Source organism: Bubalus bubalis, chromosome 9, assembly GCF_019923935.1.
Source record: "Bubalus bubalis isolate 160015118507 breed Murrah chromosome 9, NDDB_SH_1, whole genome shotgun sequence".
Taxonomy (NCBI): Eukaryota; Metazoa; Chordata; class Mammalia; order Artiodactyla; family Bovidae; genus Bubalus; species Bubalus bubalis.
Genome location: NC_059165.1, coordinates 61,564,020 through 61,591,638, shown reverse-complemented (window position 1 = coordinate 61,591,638; position 27,619 = coordinate 61,564,020). Strand labels below are relative to the sequence as shown.

The 27,619-nt window shown below is 37.7% G+C and overlaps 1 protein-coding gene and 1 pseudogene across 1 annotated transcript in view; one reads left to right on the top strand and one right to left on the bottom strand.

Annotated features, from left to right (window-relative positions):
- The first annotated feature begins 44 nt into the window (after positions 1 to 44).
- Positions 45 to 14,046, top strand: LOC112587057 (annotated as a pseudogene).
- Positions 14,047 to 14,171: 125 nt separating this feature from the next.
- NME5 (NME/NM23 family member 5) overlaps positions 14,172 to 27,619 on the bottom strand; it is a 37,373-nt gene continuing 23,925 nt past the window's right edge. Inside the window, exon 5 of the mRNA XM_025292636.3 lies at positions 14,172 to 14,277. Coding sequence (XP_025148421.1) covers positions 14,203 to 14,277 — 75 coding nt within the window. The 3' untranslated portion in view covers positions 14,172 to 14,202. The remainder of the gene's footprint in view (positions 14,278 to 27,619) is intronic.

Below are 27,619 nucleotides of genomic sequence, written 5' to 3'. Positions count from 1 at the left end.
ATAAGTTAAAAAAAATAGGCTATTACAGATTGAGATTAAGTGTCATGACGGAAATCGTAGGGCTCTTACAATACGGCAGCAACATTTTAAGAAAAACTGGTCAGAGCTCTGTGAAGTTGACATTTAAACTCATACCCAAAGGAATTAATTGTAAGAGCTTTAAGAAAACATATTTCAGAGAGAAGCATTAACAAGCAGCAAGGCCCAAAGCAGAAAAGAGCTTGGGAAATTCCAAGAACTGATAAAAAGTTTGATATAACTGGAGAATGCTTTGCATGTGGTGACATGAGATGAACTTAGAAAAGTAAGCAGGGTCCAGATCATCCAAGACCCAGCTGGTCACAGTAAAATGTTTGAATTTTGTTCCAGAGAAATTGAAAGCCATTGAAAGATTTTAAGTTAGGGTGTGATAGGCTCCTATCTACCTTGTAAGAAAACTCATGCTGGCTATTGTATGGAAAATGAAACAGAGATGGTCAAGGGTGGAAGCCTGAAGACAAGGAGGCAGTTGTATTAAGCCAGGCAAGAGCTGATAGTGAAGTAGACTAAGGCAGGGATAAAGTGAACAGAGGCAAGAAGAAACATGGACAGTACAGACAAAAGAGGTAGCACCAATAAAAGTTGCTGATGGACTGGATGTGATGGGTGAAAGAAGGATCTAGGATGACCTTCAGTTTCCTAGCTTTAGTAACTGAGTGGCAGGTGGTGCCATTTACAGACACAGGCAAAATGAGGACCAGGTTAGGGATAATGGGAAGATGCAGATCAAGAGTTCCATTTCAAACACATTAACTTTACATTTTTTCTGAGACATTCAAGTGGAAATATTAAGCAGGCAATTGGCTATTAAGTCTGGGGGAAATGGCTAAATAAACTAGAGAAGAACTCTGAGAAGGAAATGCAAATTTTGGAGTCACCAATACTGAAGCCATGGGAGTAAATGAGATTTCCTAAAAGGAGTAGGAAATGAAGGGAAGAGGGCACAGGTCCAAGTCCAAAGAAACACCACACCTCTCCCATTGTTGTCTACACGTGCCCAGTGAGTAACCTCAGCAACTGAACCTCTTTTTGATTTTAGGAATAGATAGGTACAGATTTGCTGGCAGGTAGGGAAATAGATGACCTAATCTTTGTGGGGAGCCTCCATCAATCTGTTCACTCATTGAATGTCTTCTATGGACTGTGCCAGGTGCCTGTCTAGGAGGTAAACAAGAAGGGACACAGTTCTTCCTGATCAAAAAGGAAAGCACACCTGTGCCCATAATAATGTGGTGTGATAAACAGTCAAATAAAAGTGTATACTTTTATTTGGGACAGTAGGAACATAGAGATGAAAGCAAGCCATCTCTGCCTGGCCCAGAACTGAAGAGAGCTCATCCTAGTGAGAGGAACTGAACATTAAAAAGGTACTCTGAAGCCAGATAGACTTCCTCCCACCCTGGTTGTTGGCTTGTTTCTGTTTTGCCTTAAAACATATCTTGTACTTCCTAGAATCAAGATAAAATCGTGACAGGTTGGTAGGGTTAAGAAAGGACGTTTGGGTTGTCTGTCCTTTGACAACAGAGAGCAGTCCTTTCCAATGAGCCTTAATCAGGTGTGTTGTTGGGGGCAGGGGTTAGAGGAAAAAGTGGAAGGAGAGAGTGGTTTATGGCTATTTGCGGGAAAAAAAAAGGCAATAAAATACTTTACCCTGAGCTGCATAAGGGTCATAATTGGTATGATAAACTATCATTTAACATGAGGAGGAAATTGAAGTTTCATTTCCTTGCTTTTGTGGCACCCCTTGAATTGGGCTGATGACACCATTCAGTCAGTCAGCGTGAGGCCTGCCTTACCAATTTTGTTTTGCAAAACAAAGCCAGTCACGGTCAAACTCAGTTGGTCAATTTCATAGATTAAGACGAGAGACCCCAGGAAAGCAAGACAGCTGGATTAGCTCTGGCTGGGAAACCACGGGTTAATCCTAGGCCAGCTTGGCAGGGAGCTCCATACGATCTTTCAGGCCCCTGGCACCCTCCCATCTCTTGCCCCTCAAGAGCTTCCCACATTCACCAGTGTCCTGGGGTTGACTCTAAACAATCTCCAGAGTTTGAAGGATAGGGCTGAGCTGAGGGTATGGATGCATTTCCCCCTTGTGTCATATGCTGACTGTCATCTTCTCATCCTGATTTCTCATATCCAGACTGGGTGGCATGGTGTGAGAGGGGAAAAAAAAAAAACAGGCAGGAATCTATAGGAGCACAAACTGGGAAGAATGAAATTTTCTTTAAAAATTAACAATAATACAAAATTTCTCTCAAATTCTGGGCTCCAATAGGTATACCTACTCACTCCACAACCTAAAGAAGATAGCAAGGATGAAATTTTTGTTAAAGTTCTAATGAACAGCCAGACATTTTTGTTGTCTCTAGGGCTAAGACGTTAGAAAAGAATTGTTGATTCTCTTAGAGATGATTCCCATTCTGATTCCTCTCCACGTTCAGAAGTTGCTGAAAAATTGAGGCCACTTTGGAATACATCACATCAGGAGATTTTCAAAGTTCTTGTTTAGCTGAAATAATTCCATTTTCTCTTTTTCTGAATTCTGATATTTCTGGTGAAAAATCAATTCTACCAGTAATACATAAGGACTATCAAAAAGCCAAGAAAATCTGCACTTGCAATGAAGTTGCCTGAATAATAATGGGGTTTGTGTTCCAAAAGAGATTAAGGTAATGTTTAATTTTAGTTGCATGAAGGTTGTCTTACATTTTTCCCAAAAGGATTTATTCCTGCAATTTTCTATGACAATCAACACAATTTAATTTTGAGGTAACCAAGAGAGGTAATTCAGTATTGTGAGAAAAGTGATGCTAATTTTGCCACAGATTTTACTGTAAAGCTATGCCACTTTCTCTGTTTCAAAATCTTTACTATAAAAAAGAAGGGAATTTGATTAGATTTTCATGAATTTTTTTTTCAAATTCTAAAATTTTATTTCTAGCCTCTAAATTTCTCTATTCTGACAGTTCTGGTCTTCATAAGATGTCCCATACCAATTGCCATACAGAATAAATTAGAATACCTTCTGGTTTCTAGAAACAGATAGCCTATAAAATAGCAACAGTCAGATGTTCTTCATGTACATAGAGTCTTATGATTAGATTTTACTAATTTGAATTCTGTGCAGACGGAAGCTTCTTTGTACATTATATTTTACAAGGATTTACTATTAAATTACTACCACAAATAAGACAGCAGGTGGAGGTTTTTAACTGCTTATGACGATAATATTTTCAAGTGGTTCTTCTCCAGAGGCTCTTGGTATAATGAATAGCACTCTGGGTATGAGCCAGGAACCTGGATCACCAGCCATTAGCTTCATGTGTGACCTTGGGCAGGTCTCTTAGCTATTCTGAGCCTTGTTTGCTTCGATTATAAATAAAGGGATTGGATTAGGAGGTTTAAAATTAATTAGCAAAGGTTTTTGTTTTAAGCAGATAAACAAGAGCATGCAGTGGTTAAGTGTAAATAAAGGTACTGGTGCCTTAAGTATTACAGAGAATGAAAAGGAATTTGGAAGCACTTTCTGAGTAAAGGAGGAAGAGAACATAGGACTGTTGGCCACAAAAAGCGATAGCATAAATGGAGTAAAACCCCAAGTTCCACTTCATTTATTTATACACAATAAATCCATTAAATAAATGAACTTGGTTTGTACACACACGTGGTTCACCCTATGAGACAAATAAGAAGTTTCCCATGTCTATGAAAAAGCACCATTAAATAATAAAAAGGTTTTAGAGGCAAATATAATTAAGTTCAAAACCCGGGCTCTAATAATTCCCAGATATGGCCTATATATCAAATCACTTTAACCTCAAGATTGTTGTAAAAATTAAATAGGATAACATAAGTCAAAGTGCTTAGCACATAATAGGTAACAATAGATAGTAATCCTTCCATTAATGATGGGAACATAGTCCACACATAAGTTTAAAAAAAAAAAAGACAAGGTAAAAAATAATAGCTAACTTTAACTGAGTGCTTACTCGGCATCACGAGGCACTGTTAGGTAATTTTACATATATTATCACATTTAATCCTTAAAACAATCCTGGTAAGGTAGGTATTGCATGCAGGAGACCCAGGTTCGATCCCTGGATCAGGAAGATCCTCTGGAGAAGGAAATGGCAACCCCCTCCAGTATTCTTGCCTGGAGAATCCCGTGGACAGAGGAGCCTGGCAGGCTACAGTCCATGTGATCACAAAGAGTCACACACGACTGAGCAACTAACACTTTCACTTTCAATGTAGGTATTATCATTAGCCCCAGTAGAGAGATGAGGAAGCAGACTCAGAGAGGTTAAGTAATTTTTCCCACAGTCACAGAGCTAGGAAGTCATAATGGAGTTATGATATAAAACTGCTTTGCTGTTTATAAAGGCCAAATGCTAAATTATTTCACCATTATGTCCAGCACATTATATCAAAGTATATTATTACGTGCCAGATAAGTCAGCAATTAAGCATGAGTAGTTCGTATGCACATGAGACAAGCACGCATTAGAGCAAAGTTATAGGAAATTGTCTCCTAGGGTAGGAATCGTACAAGCCTAAAAGAACAGGAGAAAAAAAAAAAAAAAAAAGAACAGGAGAATCTCCAGTATCGTGATATAGGAGAGCAGAGTAAAGGAAGAGAATGGCTTTAGCAAATGAACAAAGTGAGTAATGAGCAATGTGAGCAAACAGATGACTGTAGCTAGAGCAGCAACCGTAAGGCAGGTTCTGGGGAGACATGTTTTGAAAGATAAACACCGACCAGTCTGTGGGAGCTCTGAACGCCAGATTAACAACTATAAAATATTTTTATAGCATATTACATATACACTAGGTACTCAGTATTTTCTGTCACAACGCAGTGAAATTTAATTTCAAACAACTACTCATGGAGTAGGAAACCTGTTTTCTATATGGGCGATGTGTACATTCAACTCAGGTTCCCCTGATCAATTAGAATAGGAAGAAAACACGCTGGCACACTGATTTTAACTCTTACTCTGCAATGTGTTTCAGAATTTCAAAATCTTTTAAAAAATCATATTAAGATATAACTGGCATATCAAAATCTTTATAGCGGCTTATGTAATAGTCAGGAATACCAAACTCACTGATAAAGGTAAACGATCAAAAGGCTAGTTAAAAAGATGGATCTTAAAAAGGAAGAAAAGTATTCTAAGAAGATACAAGGGCATGGAATCCAGTGAAAAGGCCAGCTCAGATGGCATAGGAGATCCCAGAGTCAGGCCTCAGACCCAGGTAACTACTGAAGAGCCAAGGACAGGTTGAGGGCATCCAGACCCACAGGAAGCTAAACAGAGGGTCTGGTTTCCTACATATAATATGGTGTTCAGACTGGGACCTACAATATGCATAACAGAAAGAGGACTATAACAATGTGATTTCATTAATGTGCCTAACGGCATCACATTTTTATTTAATTTAGCATATTATGTTTCTCACCACAAAGACTACAGTGGCTTCAAAGATTCCATTTTCTCAAACCACCCCTGAGAGGCATGAAGGAACTCATAATGGTGTGCTACTTATGTGTAGCACGTTAAGTACTGATCTTGTATCTCTGAAAGGTGCAAACAAGTTAAACGAGAACTTGGGGGTCCTAGTAGATATAGTATTTTATTCTAATTGAAACTTTGAAAAGAAAGACTAAAGCTTTAAAATCTAAAAATTTTCATCGGGGATGTTTATTCTGCAGCTAGACATCGGATGGTTAGAAGTTTGGCATGACTAATTCTTCACAGTCCATTTGCTAAATGACACTATAAAAGCAAGTACCACTGAAAAGGATGTGATGTTTCCAAAGCTTCAACCTCATTGTAGACTGACTGTTTTATATGGGTCCGTGGCTAACCATTTTATGGTACAAGAGGCTCTAATCACATATATATGTTAAAGACACCTTGAAATATTCTCACATTGTCAAGGACTAGGAAAACTATATAAAGACCAGTGAGGTTGTCATTCTGGCCCTAACATAAAGGCCACCCAGAAGGATCAGAATTTTATAATCCTGATTAAAATAAGATTAATCCCTGAGATGTTCATATAAAATTTTAAAAATTTTATTCTAATAAAATAGCTTTACCCTATCTCCAAAGTAGAAAACTTGTGGTGAAAAACAACTGGATCTTAGTAGAACAGTTGAGAATGCTTATTAAGTTCAGTAGGGCTGCTTCTAAACTAAAGTTGAACACTGAGAGAGCCAAACAATGACAGAAAGTTTAAAGAAGGATCCAGAAATTCTCATTTAGATTGAGACACTGTTGGTAGCTGTGTCTTTTAAGGACTTTATCTAATTTGTCAATCTCATTGGCACAAAGTTGTTTCTACTATTCCCTTATTGTTCTTTTACTACCTGTAAGGTCTGTAGTGATTTGACAATACCAGGCTAACTAAGCAGAGTTGTTTGAGAAAGAAAAAAGGGGAGAAATTTGAGGTTGCTTGATAGACCATGTGAAACCATAACTTTCCCAAGGAGCATTCCATCGCCACCTCAGCCAAGAAATGCAGATGAGGCAAGTGGGGAGAAAAAAGGAATTTTTTTATGGTTCTAGTGATGGGCTGTTGGTCGGATTAGCTGCCCATTTGTCTGCAAGCTGCTTTCTCCTCCCATTCCGAGCTCCCTGCCATCACAGTGCAGCTGCTGGCCAGGAAGCCTGAGGAAGGGGCTCCCTCTGGAGCTGATGGCAGTGGCACTTTGGAAAGTGCTGGCAGGGGGTGGGCTATAAAAAACAATTTGGTCTGGGAACAAAAGGCATCAATCTCAGCAGTGTCATCAACCCTTGAATGAGGGGAGAGAACTTTCTGGGTCACTTTGGATGCAGGAATGGAACAGACCTCATATTCCTTAGTCATCTCCCCTTTCCAATGGACTAAAGAATCTAGTTAATAGGAAAGCTATGCAGAACTGCTCTACAATGATTTTTTTTCCTTTAGTCACGTCCTTCAGTGAGGTGAAAGTTATCTTCCTTACAGTCTTTATCTGAAATTGCCAGAAATCACTGGACTCTACCTTTAGAAGTAAATTTCTCTATTAAAGCTCTCATAAGTCCGGGGGTTTCTAAGATTTAATTAACTTTTATAAAGCAATTATAGATCTTAAATGAAAGGCACAGAGTTAATATCAATTCAGTTGCTCAGTCATGTCCGACTCTGTGACCCCATGGGCTGCAGCACGCCAGGCTTCCCTGTCCTTCACCAACTCCCAGAGCTTGCTCAAACTCAAGTCCATCAAATCAGTGACGCCATCCAACCATCTCGTCCTCTGTCGTCCCCTTCTCCTGCCTTCAATCTTTCCCATCATCAGGGTCTTTTCCAATGAGTCAGTTCTTCACATCAGGTGGCCAAAGTATTAGAGTTTCAGCTTCAGCATCAGTCCTTCCAAAGGTTAGTATAGTGAATGTTAGCACAGTTAGTATAGTGAATGTTATTAGAAAGCAGACTAACAAAAATAAAGTGAAGTCACTCAGACGTGTCCAACTCTTTGTGACCCTGTGGACTGTAGCCTACCAGGCTCCTCCGTCCATGGGATTTTCCAAGCAAGAGTACTGGAGTGGGTTGCCATTTCCTTCTCCAGGGGATCTTCCCGACTCAGGGACCAAACCTGGGTCTCCCTCATTGTAGGCAGACACTTTACCATCTGAGCCACCAGGGAAACTTAACAAAAATGAGGAACTCAAGAAAAAGCACTTGAAGTCAAAGTAGCAGCAAACAATGAAGAATTGAGCCATCTCTGAATGAAAAATCAAAGCTTAATCTAAATACTTTTATATAGAGTTAACTACAAGAAAGAAGGGGCAGTATTTCTGAGTTGGGAAAGTACTTCTTGAGAGTAACTGTTCACAGTTCACAGACTTCCCTGGTGGTACAGTGGATAAGAATCTGTCTGCCAATGCAGGGAACGTGGGTTTGATCCTTGGTCCCAGAAGATTCCATATGCCTCGCCACAACTACTGAGCCAGCATGCTACAACTACTGAAGCCTGTGCGCCTAGAGCCTGTCCTCCGTAACAAGAGGAACCACCACAAAGAGAAGCCTTTGTACCACAATGAAGAGTAGCCCCCACTGACTGCAGAGAGAAAGCCCAAGCAAAGCAATAAAGACCCAGCACAGTCATAAAGAAAGAAAATTATATATTAAAAATGAAAATGTTGCGCCCAACTCTTTGCAACCCCATGGACTGTGTAGCCCACCAGGCTCCTCTGTCCATGCAATTCTCCAGGCAAGAATACCTGAATGGATAGCCACTCCCTTCTCCAGGGATCTTCCTGACCTAGGGATCAAAACTGGGTCTCCCACACTGCATGCAGCTTCCTAACTAGCTAAGCCACCAGGGAAGCCCAAAATTATATATATATACACACACACACACATATATATATATATACACATATACATACATACATACATATATATACACATATATATAAAAGTAACCGTGATACTTTCAAATCAAGTTGAACTGTGTCACCCTTAAGCTACGACAGATAAACTATTGCCCTGGGTTTTCCAAGCTCTAGTTTACTTTTCAAAACCCTTCACATAGAAGCTGAGATAGGTACACCCAGGTTAGACATGTACCATATTTCTCGGCAAAGTTTAAGAAGACCGTGAAGGGTGTGTATGTGTTGGCAGCAGGGGTTGGGTAGGGTAAGGGGAGGCACTTCTACTGCTATTTAATCTCAAGTCATAAGAGAACTGCATGCTTGCTTGCTTGCTTTTATGGTCTTTTTGAGTCCTAGAGAAAGGAACTAAATGAAGTTGTGTATTTTGATTAATAAGAATATCACACTATCATTCAAGATAAATGCATTAAATTACTTCAATTACCATTACTTAGTAACAAATGTGTACACAGGACTTTGGTATTACCTCGCAGGTTATGTCAGAAAGCAGTCTTCTCATTTTTCTTATTCACTCTATGTTACACTTTCTAGTTCTGATCTATGAAATAATGACCTCAAACATGTCCAAAATTTTAAAATCCTATGGCTAACTACATTGTTTTCCACCTGTATGTATTTGTTTTTTCCCAAAACATGTCTCAAATTAAGTTTCTCTATTTTTTTCTTCCACTTAAAAAACAAAACAAATGGCAGGTCTGGGGACTGAAGATGGCTTCCAGTATAGAATTTTTCTGCCATATACAATGCAGCCACTTTTTTGTACAAGAGGAGGCTCTTGTGGGGGAAATAACCTCCTGAAGCTGGAATCTCATTGTAACAAATTATTTGCTTTTTCCTATATGCTCTTGGCCATTGTTCAAAATATAGCCATCCACTATTTATCTGTATTTTTAAGATTTTTAGCTTGTCTTTCCAACAAGAATGTTAAAGGTATTTTGAAATACAGTGGACATACCAGTTCCAGGAGGAATATGTCCCAAAACTCATATAAACATCAGGACCGAAACTTGTAAAGCATCTTGGTCGCACATATACCTTGAAGATAGTCTATTAATAAGGAAGTGTTGCTAACCCTATTAATGTTGCAACCAGTGAGGCACTTATCTTTCCAAACCTTTTTAAAAAATGACAAAAGCAGTAATATGAACATTGTAGAAAATTTTAAATATAGCTAAACAAAAATAAGAAAAAAAACACAACAGTATATTACCACCATCCAGAGATTATACAGTAATGTTTGAATGGGCATCCTTCTACAACTTAATCCACACATATGCACATATATGTATTTCTTTATCAAAGTGAGACTACTCTGTACATATTGGTTTGCAATATGTTTCTTCAGTTAACAATCTTTACCTTTTGAACATATTTTCATTTTATCTAATACTTAATCTAGATTCAATCTTCCAGTTGTCTCAAAAATGTCCTTTGCCACTTGTCTGCCTAAATGAGGGTTCAATCTAGAAACAAGTGTTGATTCTGATTATGGATCTTACATCTCTGTTAATCTAAAAGAGTCCCATTTGTCCTAACACCAATTTGTTGAAAGACCGGGGCCACTGTCCTACAGAACATCCAATCTTGTAAATTTTTGATTCTTTATGGTATTCTTTAGACGACCACATTATTTCCTACTACTGTAAGAAGGAAGGTTGACCTAAAGGCTAGATAATTTTAAGGTACACATGTCTGGCTAGAACATATCATAAATGATTAGTATGTTTCATGTTTGTATCTAATCAAGAGCTATATAGGATCTGAATGTTTCCCTATCAAGAATGTGAAAAACTGACCACTAGATTTTGATGATAATAGATCTTTCCCCCTCAACTTCATTTGTGACTAGTTTTAAAGCACAGAAAAATGAAAAGAATACTAGGATGCCCACCAACTATACTGAATAATTGTTAATATTTTGCTAACTTTATCTTTACATGTATAAAAATAACTCTTGCTGAATCATGTGAAAATAAGTTGCAAATATAAAACAATTTACCCCTAAATATTTCAGAATGCATTCACCTAAAGATAATGACATACTCGTTTCATGCTCATATAATTTTGACTCTTTGAAATTTGGCAATTATTTCCTAACATCACCTATCATTTCCAAACCTAAACCTCCTTAATTGTCCCCTAAAGGTCTTTTATTGATTTTTTAAAACCAGTATCCAGCCAAGATCTACTCACTGCTTTTGGTTAAGGTATCTCTTTGGTCACCCTCATTGCCATCTTCAGAAGATGTGATGGAATTCCAGTTGAGCTATTTCAAATCCTGAAAGATGATGCTGTGAAAGTGCTGCACTCAATATGCCAGCAAATTTGGAAAACTCAGCAGTGGCCACAGGACTGGAAAAGGTCAGTTTTCATTCCAATCCCAAAGGAAGGCAATGCCAAAGAATGCCCAAACTACTGCACAATTGCACTCATCTCAAACGCTAGTAAAGTAATGCTCAAAATTCTCCAAGCCAGGCTTCAGCAATACGTGAACCATGAATTTCCAGATGTTCAAGCTGGTTTTAGAAAAGGCAGAGAAACCAGAGATCAAATTGCCAACATCCGCTGGATTATTGAAAAAGCAAGAGAGTTCCAGAAAAACATCTATTTCTGCTTTCTTGACTATGCCAAAGCCTTTGACTGTGAGGATCACCACAAACTGTGGAAAATTCTTCAAGAAATGGGAACACCAGACCACCTGACCTGCCTCTTGAGAAATCTGTATGCTCGTCAGGAAGCAACAGTTAGAACTGGACATGGAACAACAGACTGGTTCTAAATAGGGAAAGGAGTACGTCAAGGCTGTATATTGTCACCCTGCTTATTTAACTTATCTGCAGAGTACATCATGAGAAACACTGGGCTGGAAGAAGCACAAGCTGGAATCAAGACTGCTGGGAGAAACATCAATAACCTCAGATATGCAGATGACACCACCCTTACGGCAAATAGTGAGGAAGAACTAAAAGGCCTCTTGATGAAAGTGAAAGAGAGTGAAAAAGTTGGCTTAAAGCTCAACATTCAGAAAACTAAGATCATGGCATTTGGTCCCATCACTTCATGGCAAATAGAGGGAGAAACAGTGGAAACAGTAGCTGACTTTATTTTTAGGGGGCTCCAAAACCACTGCAGATGGTGACTGCAGCCATGAAATTAAAAGACGCTTACTCCTTGGAAGGAAAGTTATGATCAATCTAGACAGCATATTAAAAAGCAGAGACATTGCTTTGTCAACAAAGGTCAGTCTAGTCAAGGTTATGTTTTCCAGTAGTCATGTATGGAAGTGAGAGTTGGACTATAAAGAAAGCTGAGCGCTGAAAATTGATGCTTTTGAACTGTGGTGTTGGAGAAGACTCTTGATAGTCCCTTAGACTGCAAGGAGATCAACCAGTCCATCCTAAAGGAGATCAGTCCTAGGTGTTCATTGGAAGGACTGATATTGAAGCTGAAACTTCAATACTTTGGCCACCTGATGCAAAGAGCTGACTCATTTGAAAAGACACTGATGCTGGGAAAGACTGAGGGCAGGAGGAGAAGGGGACGACAGAGGACGAGATGGTTGGATGGCATCACTGACTCATTGGACATGGGTTTGGGTAGACTCGGGCAGTTGGTGATGGACAGGGAGGCCTGGCGTGCTGCGGTTCATGGGGTCACAAAGAGTCGGACACAACTGAGCGACTGAACTGAACTGAACTGAGTTCAGCAGTGTGCACACTGAGCAACAAGAGTAGCACCACCAAGTTCCTTCCTAAGGAACTACACTAGCATCCCAGCATCAAGCCAGCATAGCTTTTAACTGTCAGTGAGCATCTGGGCTTTATCTCAATTTACTTTGTGCTTCAGTTAACAAGATGTGAACTAACTAAGGTAACTGAGTCTTCAATCTACATTCTTTCTGCTTATGAGAGATTTCATAGGAACATTCTACTATTGGATAGTAGAAAGTGAAAGTTGCTCAATCGTGTCTGACTCTGCAACCCCATGGTCTGTAGAGTCTATGGAATTCTCCAGGCCAGAATACTGGAGTGGGTAGCTTTTCCCTTCTCCAGGGGATCTTCCCAACCCAGGGATCAAACCCAGGTCTCCCGCATTGCAGGCAGATTCTTCACCAGCTGAGCCACCAGGGAGGCCCACGAATACTGGAGTGGGTAGCCTATCCGTTCTCCAGTGGATCTTCCCAACCCAAGAATAAAACTTGGGTCTCCTGCATCGCAGGTGGATTCTTTACCAACTGAGCTATCAGGCACGCCCATAGGATAGCAAAAGAAAACTGTAATTATTTATATACTTAACATTTTTTAAACTAATCTTTCTGAACTATGCATTAATTATGCATGTAAATACAGAATATAGGCTAGGGAAAATATAACTAAAATGCCACATTTTCTCAAAATTAAAAAATAATAAGCAGTATCTTACATCAGCCTTCTATTACTTAATACTACGTCACTGTTAAAATCATATCCTAAATTGAAAGCCATTGCAACAAAATGACCTCCATAAAGACAGCATGAGGGCAAGGGAGAGCCAGACGGGCGTTGGATGACTTTGAGACTCAGGGGGGGAAAATAACTAAACATGGGAAAGGATGCCCTAAGAGACCACAAAGCACCATCATATGCATTCTTTGGGCAAACTTGCCAGAAGGAGCACAAGTACCCAGTCACCTTCTCAGAGTTTTCCAAAAAGTGCTCAGAGAGATGGAAGACCAAGTCAGTTGAAAAAGAAAATGTTGAAGGCATAGTAAAGGTAGACAAGGCCTTTATAACAGAGAAATGAAAACCTATATTCCTCCTAAAGGAGAAACAAAAAAGAAGCTCAAGGATCCCAATGCATACAAAAGGCTGCCTTCAGTTTTTCTCCTGTTCTTCCAAATCAAAAGAGAATATCCCAGCATACCCATTGGCAATGTTGCAAAGGAACTGGCAGAAACATGGAACAGCATTTCAGCAGATGACAAGAACCTTTATGAAAAGAAGGCTGCTAAGATAAAGAAAAAACACGGAGCAAAAAAGATAGCCATCAAGGCGGAAAAGAAGGATTAGAAAGAGAAGGAAGTTGAAGATGATAATAATAAGTAAGTTGATTCTAGTTTCCTGCTTGTCTAAAAGCGTTCAACCTCCCTGTGCACAACTCTTTCTAAAGAAAAAAGAACTGTAAAGCTGTACAAGACTTGGTTATAAACTGTATAGTGCCTTTTTCTATATAGTTAACATACTACCAAATGTGTCTTTAGCTAGCCCTGCCCTGGTGGTATTTTCAATAGATACTAATTTTGCCTCATGTATTATGCGAGTTGTATTAATAAATTGGCAAAGAAATGTAAAGTAGGTTCTTGTTGGTGCACAGCAAATATCAATTTTATATAGGGATGGTAGTTTTACCATCTTCAATTGTCTCTGATGCATCCCATATGAATTATTGTTCTCTTAACTGAACACCACTTTGTAACTGCAAAAATAAAAAGTTGCAATTGTTTTATTGACATTCTAAGTGCTTCTCATATTAATACCATTTTCATATTAGAAAAAAATAATACCCCAAACTAATGTTTTATCTGAGATAATGTTACCTGCTGCACAAAATAGATATTCTCTTTAAAATTTATTTTTAAGAAATAATTTCACATGTAGTTACATAAACCCTTAGGAGTTACTTTTTTCTTAAGTAGAAGCATGACTTTTATAGTAAGACAGCTCATGATTTGTTCTTTGAGGGTTTTATTTTAATAAGATTATTCTGCAACAGGATGATGACACAGTTTAGGTTTGTTGGGATTATTTTTCAGCAGCCAATCAGCTAGCCAAATCTATGGAAAAGAAAAAAAAATCTTTATGTTAATTAATGTTCACATACTTTCTTCAATATATATTCTATCAATTTAAAACAGTTTCCAAAATCACTTTAGGAATAATAAGAAAATGACCACTAAAAATTGAAACAATAAGTATTACATTAGGCAATACTGTCAAGCATAGATCCAAATTGGAAAGGAAGGTAAAAACTATGTTCACAGATAACATGACCCTTGTATATACAGGTATAATATTCCTCCACCAGTTTATTGTACTTTGCAGATACAGCTTTTTTTTTTTTTCTTTACAAATTGAAGGTTTTTGAGCCCTCTGCATTGAGCAAGATTATCAGCACCATTTTTCCAAGAGCAATCGCTCACTTTGTGTCTCCATGTCTCTGTGTCTGCTAATTCTCATAATATTTCAAACATTTTCATTATTGTTAGATTTTTTATAATGGTCTAGGGCTTCCCAAGTAAAGTGGTGGTAAAGAACACACCTGCCAATGCAGGAGACATAAGAGACGTGGGTTCCATCCCTGGGTCAGGAAGATCCCCCAGAGGAGGAAATGGCAACCCACTCTAGTATTCTTGCCTGGAGAATCCCATGGACAAGAGGACAAAGGAGCCTTGCGGGCTACAGTCCATGGAGTCACAAAGAGTCGGACACAATGGAAGTGACTTAACACACGCATAGTGGTCTATGATCAGTGATCTTACTGCAAAAAAAATCATGACTCACTGAAGGCTAAGATGATGGTTAACATTTTTTTAGATTAAGTTATACACATTGTGCTTTTTAAGATATAATATTATTGCACACTTAATAGACTACAGAATAGTGTAACCCTTTTATATATGCATGGGGAAACCAAAAAACTTGTATTACTTGCTTTACTGCAATACTTGCTTAACTGTCGTGGTCTGGAACCTAACTGGCAACATCTCCATGGTATGCCTGTATAAAAAATTCCAAAGAATCTAAGAAAGCTACTAGAGCCAATAAATGAATATGGCAAAGTTGCAGGTTACAAGATCAATACAGAAAATCAGTTGTGTTTCTACATATCAACAATGAATGATTCAAAAAGGAAATTTAAGAAATCACTTTCATTTATAATAACCTTGAAAAAATATCTAGGATAAATTAACCAACCTGTGTCCTGAAAATCATAAAACATTGCTGAAAGAAACTGAAAAGATCTAAATCAATGATAAGACATCTCATGTTCATGGATAGAAAAATTTAATAATGTTAAGATGCTAAGATGTCAATGCTACTCATAGTGATCTACAGATTCAACACAATTTGCATCAAATTTCCCACTGCTGTTTTTGCAGAAATGGAAAAATCAATCCTTAAATTCATATAGAATTTCAAGGAGCTCCAAATAGCTAAAAAAAGTCATGAAAGAAATCAAATTGAAGAATTTTCCAATTTTGTTCTTCCCAATTTCAAAATCTTCTATAAAGGTACAGTGATCAAGACAATGAGGTATATAGACATACATACAGATCAATGGAATAGAATTGAGAGTCATAAATAAACCCATATATATAACCAACAGATTTTTGACAATGGTTCCAAGCCCATTCAATGGAGAAGATACAGTCTCCTCAACATACGGCACTTAGAAACTGGATTTCCACATGCAAAAAATGAAGTTGACCCCTATATCACTTAATATAAAAAATTAATTCAAAGTTTATCAATAACATAAATATAAGAGTTAAACTCATTAAAATCTTAGAAGAAAATAAAGGAATAAATCTTTATGACCTTGAATTTGGCAACAGATTCTTAGATATGACACCATAAGCATAAGCAAAAAAAAAAAAATAGGTAAATTAGACTTTATCAAATATTCACAACTTTCATGTATCAAAGGACATTATCAACAAAGTGAAAGGACATGGGGCTTCCCCTAGTGGCTCAAAGTGAAGAATCGGCCTGCCAGTGCAGGAGACACGGGTTCGATCCCTGATCTGGGAGGATGCCACATGCTGTGAAACAACTAAGCCTGTGTGCCACAACTATTGAGCCTGTGCTCCAGAGCCTAGGAACTGCAATTACTAAGTCCACGTGCCACAACTACTGAAGCCCGAGCACCCTAGGGCATGATGCCTAGACAAGATAAGCCACCGTAATGAGAAGCCCTTGTACTGAAACTAGAGAGTAGCCCCCTCTTGCTACAACTAGAAAAAAGCCCACACAGCAAAGAAGATCCAAAAATAATAAATAAAATTATTATTTTTTAAAGTGAAAGGACAACCTATAGAAAGGGAACATATATTTGCAAATCAGATAAATATTTAAAATCTATAACATATAAAGAACTCCTGCAATTCAACCACAAAAACAATTAAAAATGAGCAAAGAATATGAATATGAACAGACATTTCTCTGAAGAAAATATACAAATGGCCAGTAAACACTTGAAAAGAGGGTCAACATCATTTGTCATTAGGGAAATGCAAACCAAAGCCACAATGACAGGCCATTTCACATCTAATAAGATGGTTACAATTATTAAAAAAAAAAAAAAAAGGAAAAGAACAAGTGTTGGCCAGGACATGGAGAAACTGGAACACTCATGCATTGCTAGTGGGAATGTAAACGGGTGCAGCTGCTGTGAGAAATAACTTAGTGGTTACTCAGTAAGTTAAACTCAGAATGATCATATGACCCAGAAAATTCACTCTTAAGTACATACTTTAAAGAAATGAAAACAGGTACTCAAACAAATACACCAGTGTTCACTGCAACATTATGTACAATAGCCAGAAGGGAGAAACAATCTAAGTATCTATCAACAGATGAATGGATAAATAATATATATATATCATCAAATATTATTCAACTAAAAAAGGGATAAAATTCTAGTACATGCTACTACATGAACTTCAAAAGCATTATGACAAGTGACATAAGTCAGACACACAAAAAAACAAATATAATTCTTATATGTAACTTATGTAAAATATCTAGAATAGACAAATTCATGGAGACAGAAAGACTAGAGGTTACTAAAGGGTGGCAGACGGAGATAATGGGGAGTTATCGCTTAATGGTTACAGAGTTTCTGTTTAGGGTGATGAAAAAGTTTTGGAAATAGGTAGTCATGATGGCTATACAAAACTGTGATTATAATTAATGCCACTGAACTGTACACTTGAAAATGGTTAAAATGACAAAGTTTATCTTATATTTACCACCAAAAAAACAAAAAAATTGTTGAGTATATACAGAAGTATTGAAAATAATGTTAAAAACAATTGTTTATTGTGGTACTGTTATCAGAACATACAGCTCAACATAATGGAATACATGCTCACAAATAGAATTTTATATGTGACAAATGTGGCCTTATAAATCAATGTACAAGAACAATTGATCAGAAAAAAAATCAATTTAGATCTTCATTTTGTGATATATATAAAAGTAAATTCCAGAGACATAGCAAAGTTAAAAATGAAAAAAACTATTAATAGAAGAAAATGAAAGTGAATATTTAGCAAAACCTTCAATGGAATAGAACTTTCTAAACTTAGATGATAAAGTAAAACTCACAATAAGAAAAAAAATTAAGGTTTGACTTACTGAATATTATGTAAAAGTCAAAATCAGAAGTTAAACAAAAAGGGAAATATTTTTGCAGCTAATAGAACAAGCTTGATATAACCAATACATACAGAATTCTTACACCTATCCTTCTCAAACTATTCCAAAAAACTGAAGAGGAAAAAAATGCTTCCAAGCTCATTCTATGAGGCCAAGATTACCCTGACACCAAAACTAGACAAAACAACACCAGAAAAGAAAATTATAGGTCAGTATCACTGATAAGCATAGCAGCAAAAATCCTCAAAGAAAACTGAATTCTATACATTAAAAGAATCATACACCATGATCAAGTGGGACTTATTCCAAGGCTGCAAGGATGGTTCAATTTCTGCAAATCAATGTAATACATCACATTCTGAAGTATGAAAATCATAGTCATCTTAACAGATGAAGAAAAAGCTTTTGACAAAATGCAACATCCATTTACAATAAAAATTCTCAGCAAAGTGAGTATAAAGGGATGATACCTCAACATAATAAAGATCATATATGACTAGCCCACAGTAACATCATGTCCACTTTTTCCACTTTTATTCAGCATAGTGTTTTTTTCTTTGTTTGTTTGTTTTTTTATTTTTTTTAATTTAATTTTATTTTTTTAAACTTTACATAATTGTATTAGTTTTGCCAAATATCAAAATGAATCCGCCACAGGCATACATGTGTTCCCCATCCTGAACCCTCCTCCCTCCCCATTCCATCCCTCTGGGTCGTCCCAGTGCACCAGCCCCAAGCATCCAGTATCGTGCATCGAACCTGCACTGGCAACTTGTTTCGTACATGATATTTTACATGTTTCAATGCCATTCTCCCAAATCTTCCCACCCTCTCCCTCTCTCTGAGTCCATAAGACTGTTCTATACATCAGAGTCTCTTTTGCTGTCTCGTATACAGGGTTATTGTTACCATCTTTCTAAATTCCATATATATGCGTTAGTATACTGTATTGGTGTTTTTCTTTCTGGCTTACTTCACTCTGTATAATAGGCTCCAGTTTCATCCACCTCATTAGAACTGATTCAAATGTATTCTTTTTAATGGCTGAGTAATACTTCATTGTGTATATGTACCACAGCTTTCTTATCCATTCATCTGCTGATGGACATCTAGGTTGCTTCCATGTCCTGGCTATTATAAACAGTGCTGTGATGAACATTGGGGTACATGTGTCTCTTTCCCTTCTGGTTTCCTCAGTGTGTATGCCCAGCAGTGGGATTGCTGGGTCATAAGGCAGTTCTATTTCCAGTTTTTTAAGGAATCTCCACACTGTTCTCCATAGTGGCTGTACTAGTTCGCATTCCCACCAACAGTGTAAGAGGGTTCCCTTTTCTCCACACCCTCTCCAGCATTTATTACTTGTAGACTTTTGGATCGCAGCCATTCTGACTGGCGTGAAATGGTACCTCATAGTGGTTTTGATTTGCATTTCTCTGATAATGAGTGATGTTGAGCATCTTTTCATGTGTTTGCTAGCCATCTGTATGTCTTCTTTGGAGAAATGTCTATTTAGTTCTTTGGCCCATTTTTTGATTGGGTCATTTATTTTTCTGGAGTTGAGCTGTAGGAGTTGCTTGTATATTCTCGAGATTAGTTGTTTGTCAGTTGCTTCATTTGCTATTATCTTCTCCCATTCTGAAGGCTGTCTTTTCACCTTGCTAATAGTTTCCTTTGATGTGCAGAAGCTTTTCAGGTTAATTAGGTCCCATTTGTTTATTTTTGCTTTGATTTCCAATATTCTGGGAGGTGGGTCATAGAGGATCCTGCTGTGATGTATGTCAGAGAGTGTTTTGCCTATGTTCTCCTCTAGGAGTTGTATAGTTTCTGGTTTTACGTTTAGATCTTTAATCCATTTTGAGTTTATTTTTGTGTATGGTGTTAGAAAGTGTTCTAGTTTCATTCTTTTACAAGTGGTTGACCAGTTTTCCCAGCACCACTTGTTAAAGAGATTGTCTTTTCTCCATTGTATATTCTTGCCTCCTTTGTCAAAGATAAGGTGTCCATATGTGCGTGGATTAATCTCTGGGCTTTCTATTTTGTTCCATTGATCTATATTTCTGTCTTTGTGCCAGTACCATACTGTCTTGATAACTGTGGCTTTGTAGTAGAGCCTGAAGTCAGGTAGGTTGATTCCTCCAGTTCCATTCTTCTTTCTCAAGATCGCTTTGGCTATTCGAGGTTTTTTGTATTTCCATACAAATTGTGAAATTATTTGTTCTAGCTCTGTGAAGAATACTGTTGGTAGCTTGATAGGGATTGCATTGAATCTATAGATTGCTTTGGGTAGTATACTCATTTTCACTACATTGATTCTTCCAATCCATGAACATGGTGTATTTCTCCATCTGTTAGTGTCCTCTTTGATTTCTTTCACCAGTGTTTTATAGTTTTCTATATATAGGTCTTTAGTTTCTTTAGGTAGATATATTCCTAAGTATTTTATTCTTTCCATTGCAATGATGAATGGAACTGTTTCCTTAATTTCTCTTTCTGTTTTCTCATTATCAGTGTATAGGAATGCAAGGGATTTCTGTGTGTTGATTTTATATCCTGCAAATTTACTATAGTCATTGATTACTTCTAGTAATTTTCTGGTGGAGTCTTTAGGGTTTTCTATGTAGAGGATCATGTCATCTGCAAACAGTGAGAACTTTACTTCTTCTTTTCCAATTTGGATTCCTTTTATTTCTTTTTCTGCTCTGATTGCTGTGGCCAAAACTTCCAAAACTATGTTGAATAGTAATGGTGAAAGTGGGCACCCTTGTCTTGTTCCTGACTTTAGAGGAAATGCTTTCAATTTTTCACCATTGAGGATAATGTTTGCTGTGGGTTTGTCATATATAGCTTTCATTATGTTGAGGTATGTTCCTTCTATTCCTGCTTTCTGGAGAGTTTTTATCATAAATGGATGTTGAATTTTGTCAAAGGCTTTCTCTGCATCTATTGAGATAATCATATGGTTTTTCTTTTTCAATTTGTTAATGTGGTGTATTACATTGATTGATTTGCGGATATTGAAGAATCCTTGCATCCCTGGGATAAAGCCCACTTGGTCATGGTGTATGATCTTTTTAATGTGTTGTTGGATTCTGATTGCTAGAATTTTGTTAAGGATTTTTGCATCTATGTTCATCAGTGATATTGGCCTGTAGTTTTCTTTTTTTGTGGGATCTTTGTCAGGTTTTGGTATTAGGGTGATGGTGGCCTCATAGAATGAGTTTGGAAGTTTACCATCCTCTGCAATTTTCTGGAAGAGTTTGAGCAGGATAGGTGTTAGCTCTTCTCTAAATTTTTGGTAGAATTCAGCTGTGAAACCGTCTGGACCTGGGCTTTTGTTTGCTGGAAGATTTTTGATTACAGTTTCAATTTCCGTGCTTGTGATGGGTCTGTTAAGATTTTCTATTTCTTCCTGGTCGAGTTTTGGAAAGTTGTACTTTTCTAAGAATTTGTCCATTTCTTCCACGTTGTCCATTTTATTGGCATATAATTGTTGATAGTACTCTCTTATGATCCTTTGTATTTCTGTGTTGTCTGTTGTGATCTCTCCATTTTCATTTCTAATTTTATTGATTTGATTTTTCTCCCTTTGTTTCTTGATGAGTCTGGCTAATGGTTTGTCAATTTTATTTATCCTTTCAAAAAACCAGCTTTTGGTTTTGTTGGTTTTTGCTATGATCTCTTTTGTTTCTTTTGCATTTATTTCTGCTCTAAGTTTTAAGATTTCTTTCCTTCTACTAACCCTGGGGTTCTTCATTTCTTCCTTTTCTAGTTGCTTTAGGCGTAGAGTTAGGTTATTTATTTGACTTTTTTCTTGTTTCTTGAGGTGTGCCTGTATTGCTATGAACTTTCCCCTTAGGACTGCTTTTACCGTGTCCCACAGGTTTTGGGTTGTTGTGTTTTCATTTTCATTCGTTTCTATGCAAATTTTGATTTCTTTTTTGATTTCTTCTGTGATTTGTTGGTTATTCAGCAGCGTGTTGTTCAGCCTCCATATGTTGGCATTTTTAATAGTTTTTCTCTTGTAATTGAGATCTAATCTTACTGCATTGTGGTCAGAAAAGATGCTTGGAATGATTTCTATTTTTTGAATTTACCAAGGCTAGCTTTATGGCCCAGGATGTGATCTATCCTGGAGAAGGTTCCATGTGCGCTTGAGAAAAAGGTGAAATTCATTGTTTTGGGATGAAATGTCCTATAGATATCAATTAGGTCTAACTGGTCTATTGTATTGTTTAAAGTTTGTGTTTCCTTGTTAATTTTCTGTTTAGTTGATCTATCCATAGGTGTGAGTGGGGTATTAAAGTCTCCCACTATTATTGTGTTATTGTTAATTTCTCCTTTCATACGTGTTAGCATTTGTCTTACATACTGCGGTGCTCCCGTGTTGGGTGCATATATATTTATAATTGTTATATCTTCTTCTTGGATTGATCCTTTGATCATTATGTAGTGACCATCTTTGTCTCTTTTCACAGTCTTTGTTTTAAAGTCTATTTTATCTGATATGAGTATTGCTACTCCTGCTTTCTTTTGGTCCCTATTTGCATGGAAAATCTTTTTCCAGCCCTTCACTTTCAGTCTGTATGTGTCCCCTGTTTTGAGGTGGGTCTCTTGTAGACAACATATGTAGGGGTCTTGTTTTTGTATCCATTCAGCCAGTCTTTGTCTTTTGGTTGGGGCATTCAACCCATTTACGTTTAAGGTAATTACTGATAAGTATGATCCCGTTGCCATTTACTTTATTGTTTTGGGTTCGAATTTATACACCGTCTTTGTGTTTCCTGTCTAGAGAATATCCTTTAGTATTTGTTGGAGAGCTGGTTTGGTGGTGCAGAATTCTCTCAGCTTTTGCTTGTCTGAAAAGCTTTTGATTTCTCCTTCATACTTGAATGAGATCCTTGCTGGGTACAATAATCTGGGCTGTAGGTTATTTTCTTTCATCATTTTAAGTATGTCTTGCCATTCCCTCCTGGCTTGAAGAGTTTCTATTGAAAGATCAGCTGTTATCCTTATGGGTATTCCCTTGTGTGTTATTTGTTGTTTTTCCCTTGCTGCTTTTAATATTTGTTCTTTGTGTTTGATCTTTGTTAATTTGATTAATATGTGTCTTGGGGTGTTTCGCCTTGGGTTTATCCTGTTTGGGACTCTCTGGGTTTCTTGGACTTGGGTGATTATTTCCTTCCCCATTTTAGGGAAGTTTTCAACTATTATCTCCTCAAGTATTTTCTCATGGTCTTTCTTTTTGTCTTCTTCTTCTGGGACCCCTATGATTCGAATGTTGTAGCGTTTAATATTGTCCTGGAGGTCTCTGAGATTGTCCTCATTTCTTTTAATTCGTTTTTCTTTTATCCTCTCTGATTCATTTATTTCTACCATTCTATCTTCTAATTCACTAATCCTATCTTCTGCCTCTGTTATTCTATTTGTTGCCTCCAGAGTGTTTTTAATTTCATTTATTGCATTATTCATTATATATTGACTCTTTTTTATTTCTTCTAAGTCCTTGTTAAACCTTTCTTCCATCTTCTCAATCCTTGCCTCCAGGCTATTTATCTGTGATTCCATTTTAATTTCAAGATTTTGGATCAATTTCACTATCATTATTCGGAATTCTTTATCAGGTAGATTCCCTATCTCTTCCTCTTTTGTTTGGTTTGTTGGGCATTTATCCTGTTCCTTTATCTGCTGGCTATTCCTCTGTCTCTTCATCTTGTTTAAATTGCTGAGTTTGGGGTGTCCTTTCTGTATTCTGGCAGTTTGTGGAGTTCTCTTTATTGTGGCGTTTCCTCACTGTGTGTGGGTTTGTACTGGTGGCTTGTCAAGGTTTCCTGGTTAGGGAAGCTTGTGTCGATGTTCTGGTGGATGGAGCTGTATTTCTTCTCTCTGGAGTGTAATGAAATGTCCAGTAGAGTCATGAGATGTCTATGGTTTTGGGGTGACTTTGGGCAGCCTGTATCTTGAAGCTCAGGGCTGTGTTCCTTTGTTGCTAGAGAATTTGCTTGGTATGTCTTGCCCTGGAACTTGTTGGCCCTTGTGTGGTGCTTGGTTTCAGTGCCGGTATGGAGGCGTTGATGAGCTCCTGTCAATTAATGTTCCTTGGAGTCAGGAGTTCCCTGGAGTCAGGGTTTGGACTTAAGCCTCCTACTTCCAGTTATCGGTCTTATTTTTACAGTAGTTTCAAAACTTCTCCTTCTATACAGCACCATTGATAAAACATTTACATTAAAGATGAAAAGTTTCTCTACTGTGAGGGTCACTCAGAGAGGTTCACAGCGTTACATGGAGAAGAGAAGTGGGAGAAGGGAGTTAGAGGTGACCCAAATGATATGAGATGGAATCAATAGTGGAGAGAGTGGGCTAGCCAGTAGTCACTTCCTTATGTGCACTCCACAACTGGACTGCTCAGAGATGTTCACGGAGTTATACAGAGAAGAGAAGAAGGAGGCAGGAGACAGAGGTGGCCAGAAGGATAAAAGGGGGAAATGAAAAGGAGGGAGACAGATCCAGCCAGTAATCAGTTCCCTAAGTGTTCTCCACTGTCTGGAACACACAGAAATTCACAGAGTTGGGTAGAGTAGAGAGGGGTTAGGGAGGAGATACAGGCGACCTGGTGGAGAAAATGGAGAGTCCAAAGGGAGAGAGAGCAGTCAAGCCAGTAATCTCGTTCTCTAGTGAAAAATGGGTCCTGAAGATTGGGTTCTTAAAGGTACAAAATTGGTAACAAATACATAAAAGCAAATTAAAAATCTAGAGTAGAGTTTGGAATTTCAAAAATGCGATGTTAATGAAAAGAAGGAAAAGAAAGAGAGAAAAAACGAACAAAGAAAAACAAACAAGGTCGCAAAAATTACAAAGAAACTACAGGTACAAAATTGATAACTAATACCAAAAAGCAAAAGTTAAAAATCTAGAGTAGAGTTTGGAATTTCAAAAATACAATGTTAAAAAAAAGAAGAAGAAAAATAAAGAGATAAAACAAACAAACCAACAAAAACAATGTCGCAAAAATTATAAAGAAAATACAGGTACAAAATTGATATCAAATACCAAAAGCATAAATTAAAAATCTTGAGTAGAGTTTGGAATTGCAGATATACGATGTTATACAAAAGAAGAAGAGAAAGAAAGAAAGGAAAAAAAAGTCATAGAAATTATGAAAAAAACTATAGGTACAGAATTGATAACATATACCAAAAGGCTAAAATTAAAAATCTAGAGTAGAGTTTGGAATTTCAAAAATACAATGTTAAAGAAAAGAAGAAAAAGAAAAAAACAAAACAAAACAAAACACGGTCAAAAAATTATAAAATATATATGTGAAGTTTGCTGAAGAAGAAAAAAAAAATAGGGTCTTTTTTTTTTTTTTTGCAAAGTAATAGTTATAAGAGTGAAAATTAAAGGACAATAGAGGACTTAAGATTTAAAAAAAGAAAAAAAAAGAAAAAAGAAAGATTGATCGTAAAAATAGTAAAAATATATCTAGGTCTTTCTCTGGTTTTGTTGTGAGTATTGTGGGTTCAGTTCATTTTTGGCTAGTTCCTTGGTCTGACTTATATTTCTCAAGATCCTATGTAGTCCGTAGTAACCACAGGGTTTTAATCTATGGCCTGTAGCTTCCAAGGCGTTTCCCTCTGTTATAGCTTCTTCTGTTTGCTGGTCTCTTCAGTGTCTGGTTCCCGCCCTGACACAAAGTGGACGGTGGAGGACACTATTTTTTTTATTTTATTTAGGCTCACTTGTTCAGCCACGCTGTGGGGAGGGAGGGAGGGATGCTGCAAACAGATAACACTGGCATGCGCTCGCAGTGCCTCAGCCACACTGGGTCTGCCCCCGCTCACGGCGCATGTAGCCTCCCTGCCCACACTGCTCGGGCTCTAGGTTGTTCAGCCGGGAACAATCAGAGGCCGGCCCTGGGCTGAGCTCCCAGGTCCAAGCCACTCAGGTTCAGGCACTCGAGTAGTCCTCAGAGGCGCAGACTCAGTTGGGCCTGTGTTTTGTGCTCTTCCCAGATCCGAGCAGCTCAGGTGATGTGTTTGGCGGGCGCCAATGCTGCGACTTATCGCCTCCCCGCCACTCGGTTATCTGGGTGTAAAACCGGCGCACCTTCTCAGGCAGATGTTGACCGTCCAGACCCCCAAGAAGTTTTAGTTAGCAAAGAAGCCTGCTTACAGTTTTATAGATAGTGTCTCTCTTGGGCTGCGATTGCCCCCTTACGGCTCTGGCTGCCTGTCACCGGAGGGGGAAGGTCTGCAACCGGCTATCTCTGTTCAGTCCTTTGTTCTGTGCACGGGCCTGGCGGTGTCTTAGGTTAGGGCTGGCTTTTCGCGTGGTAGATATCCCACAGTCTGGTTTGCTAGCCCAAATTATTTCGCTCAGATAGTGCTCAGGACATTCGGGCTGATTCTTACTCTAAGGACAGAGCCCGCGCCACGCTTCCCTGCCCAGCCCCCGCTTGCTAATGCCATGTGCAGGCGTCTGCGCTGCTTCTCCGCTGGGAGAGTTACCGTAGGGCTCACAATCTGCGATTTTTAATTGTTTATTTATTTATTTTTCTCCCTTTTATGTTGCCCTCTGTGCTTCCAAAGCTCGGCACAGATTCGGCAGTGAGAAGGTTTCCTGGTGTTTGGAAACTTCTCTCTTTTTAAGACTCCCTTCCCGGGACGGAACTCCGTCCCTCCCTCTTTTGTCTCTTTTTTTGTCTTTTATATTTTTTCCTACCTCCTTTCGAAGAGTTGGGTTGCTTTTCTGGGTACCTGATGTCCTCTGCCGGCATTCAGAAGTTGTTTTGTGGAATTTACTCGACGTTTAAATGCTCTTTTGATGAATTTGTGGGGGAGAAAGTGTTCTCCCCGTCCTACTCCTCCGCCATCTTGGCTCCTCCCCCCCAGCATAGTGTTAAAAGTCCTAGCCACAGCAATCAGAAAAAATTAATTAATTAAAAAAATAAAAGAAATCTGAACAGGAAAGCAAGAAGTAAAACTGTCACAATTTGCAGATGACATGATATTATACAGAGAAAACCTTAAAGACAGCACCAAAAAACTGTTAGAACTAATAAACTCAGTGAAGTTGCACAGAACAAATTTAATACAGAAAGGTGTTGTTTCTATACACTATCAACAAAAAGAGAAATTAAGAAATCAATCACATTTACAATTACATTAAAAAAATACCTAAGAATAAATCTAACTAAGGAGGTAAAAGACCTGTACTAAGAAAACTGTTATTACACTGATGAAACTGAAAACACAAACAAATGGAAAAATATGTTACATTCATGAATTAGAAGAATTACTATTGTTAAAATAACCATACTAACCACAAGATTTAATGCAATCCCTATCAAAATACCCATAGCATTTTCCACAGAACTAGAACAAATAATTCCAAAACTTGTATGGAAACACAAAAGAAATTCAATAGCCAAAATGATCTTGAGAAACAAGAACAAAGCTAGAGGTATCACACGCCCTGATTTTAAACTATACTACAGAGCTATAGTAACCAAAGCAGTATGCTACTGGCATAAAAACGGACACATAGATCAACAGAAAAGAAGAGAGAACCAGAAATGAAACCACATTTAAATGGTCAATTAACTTATGCCAAAGAAGACAGGAAATACAGTGGGGAAAAGACAATCTCTTCAATAAATGGTTTTAGGAAAACTAAATAGCTACATGCAAAAGAATTAAACTGAACTACTCTCTCACACTATATACAAAAACAAGTGAA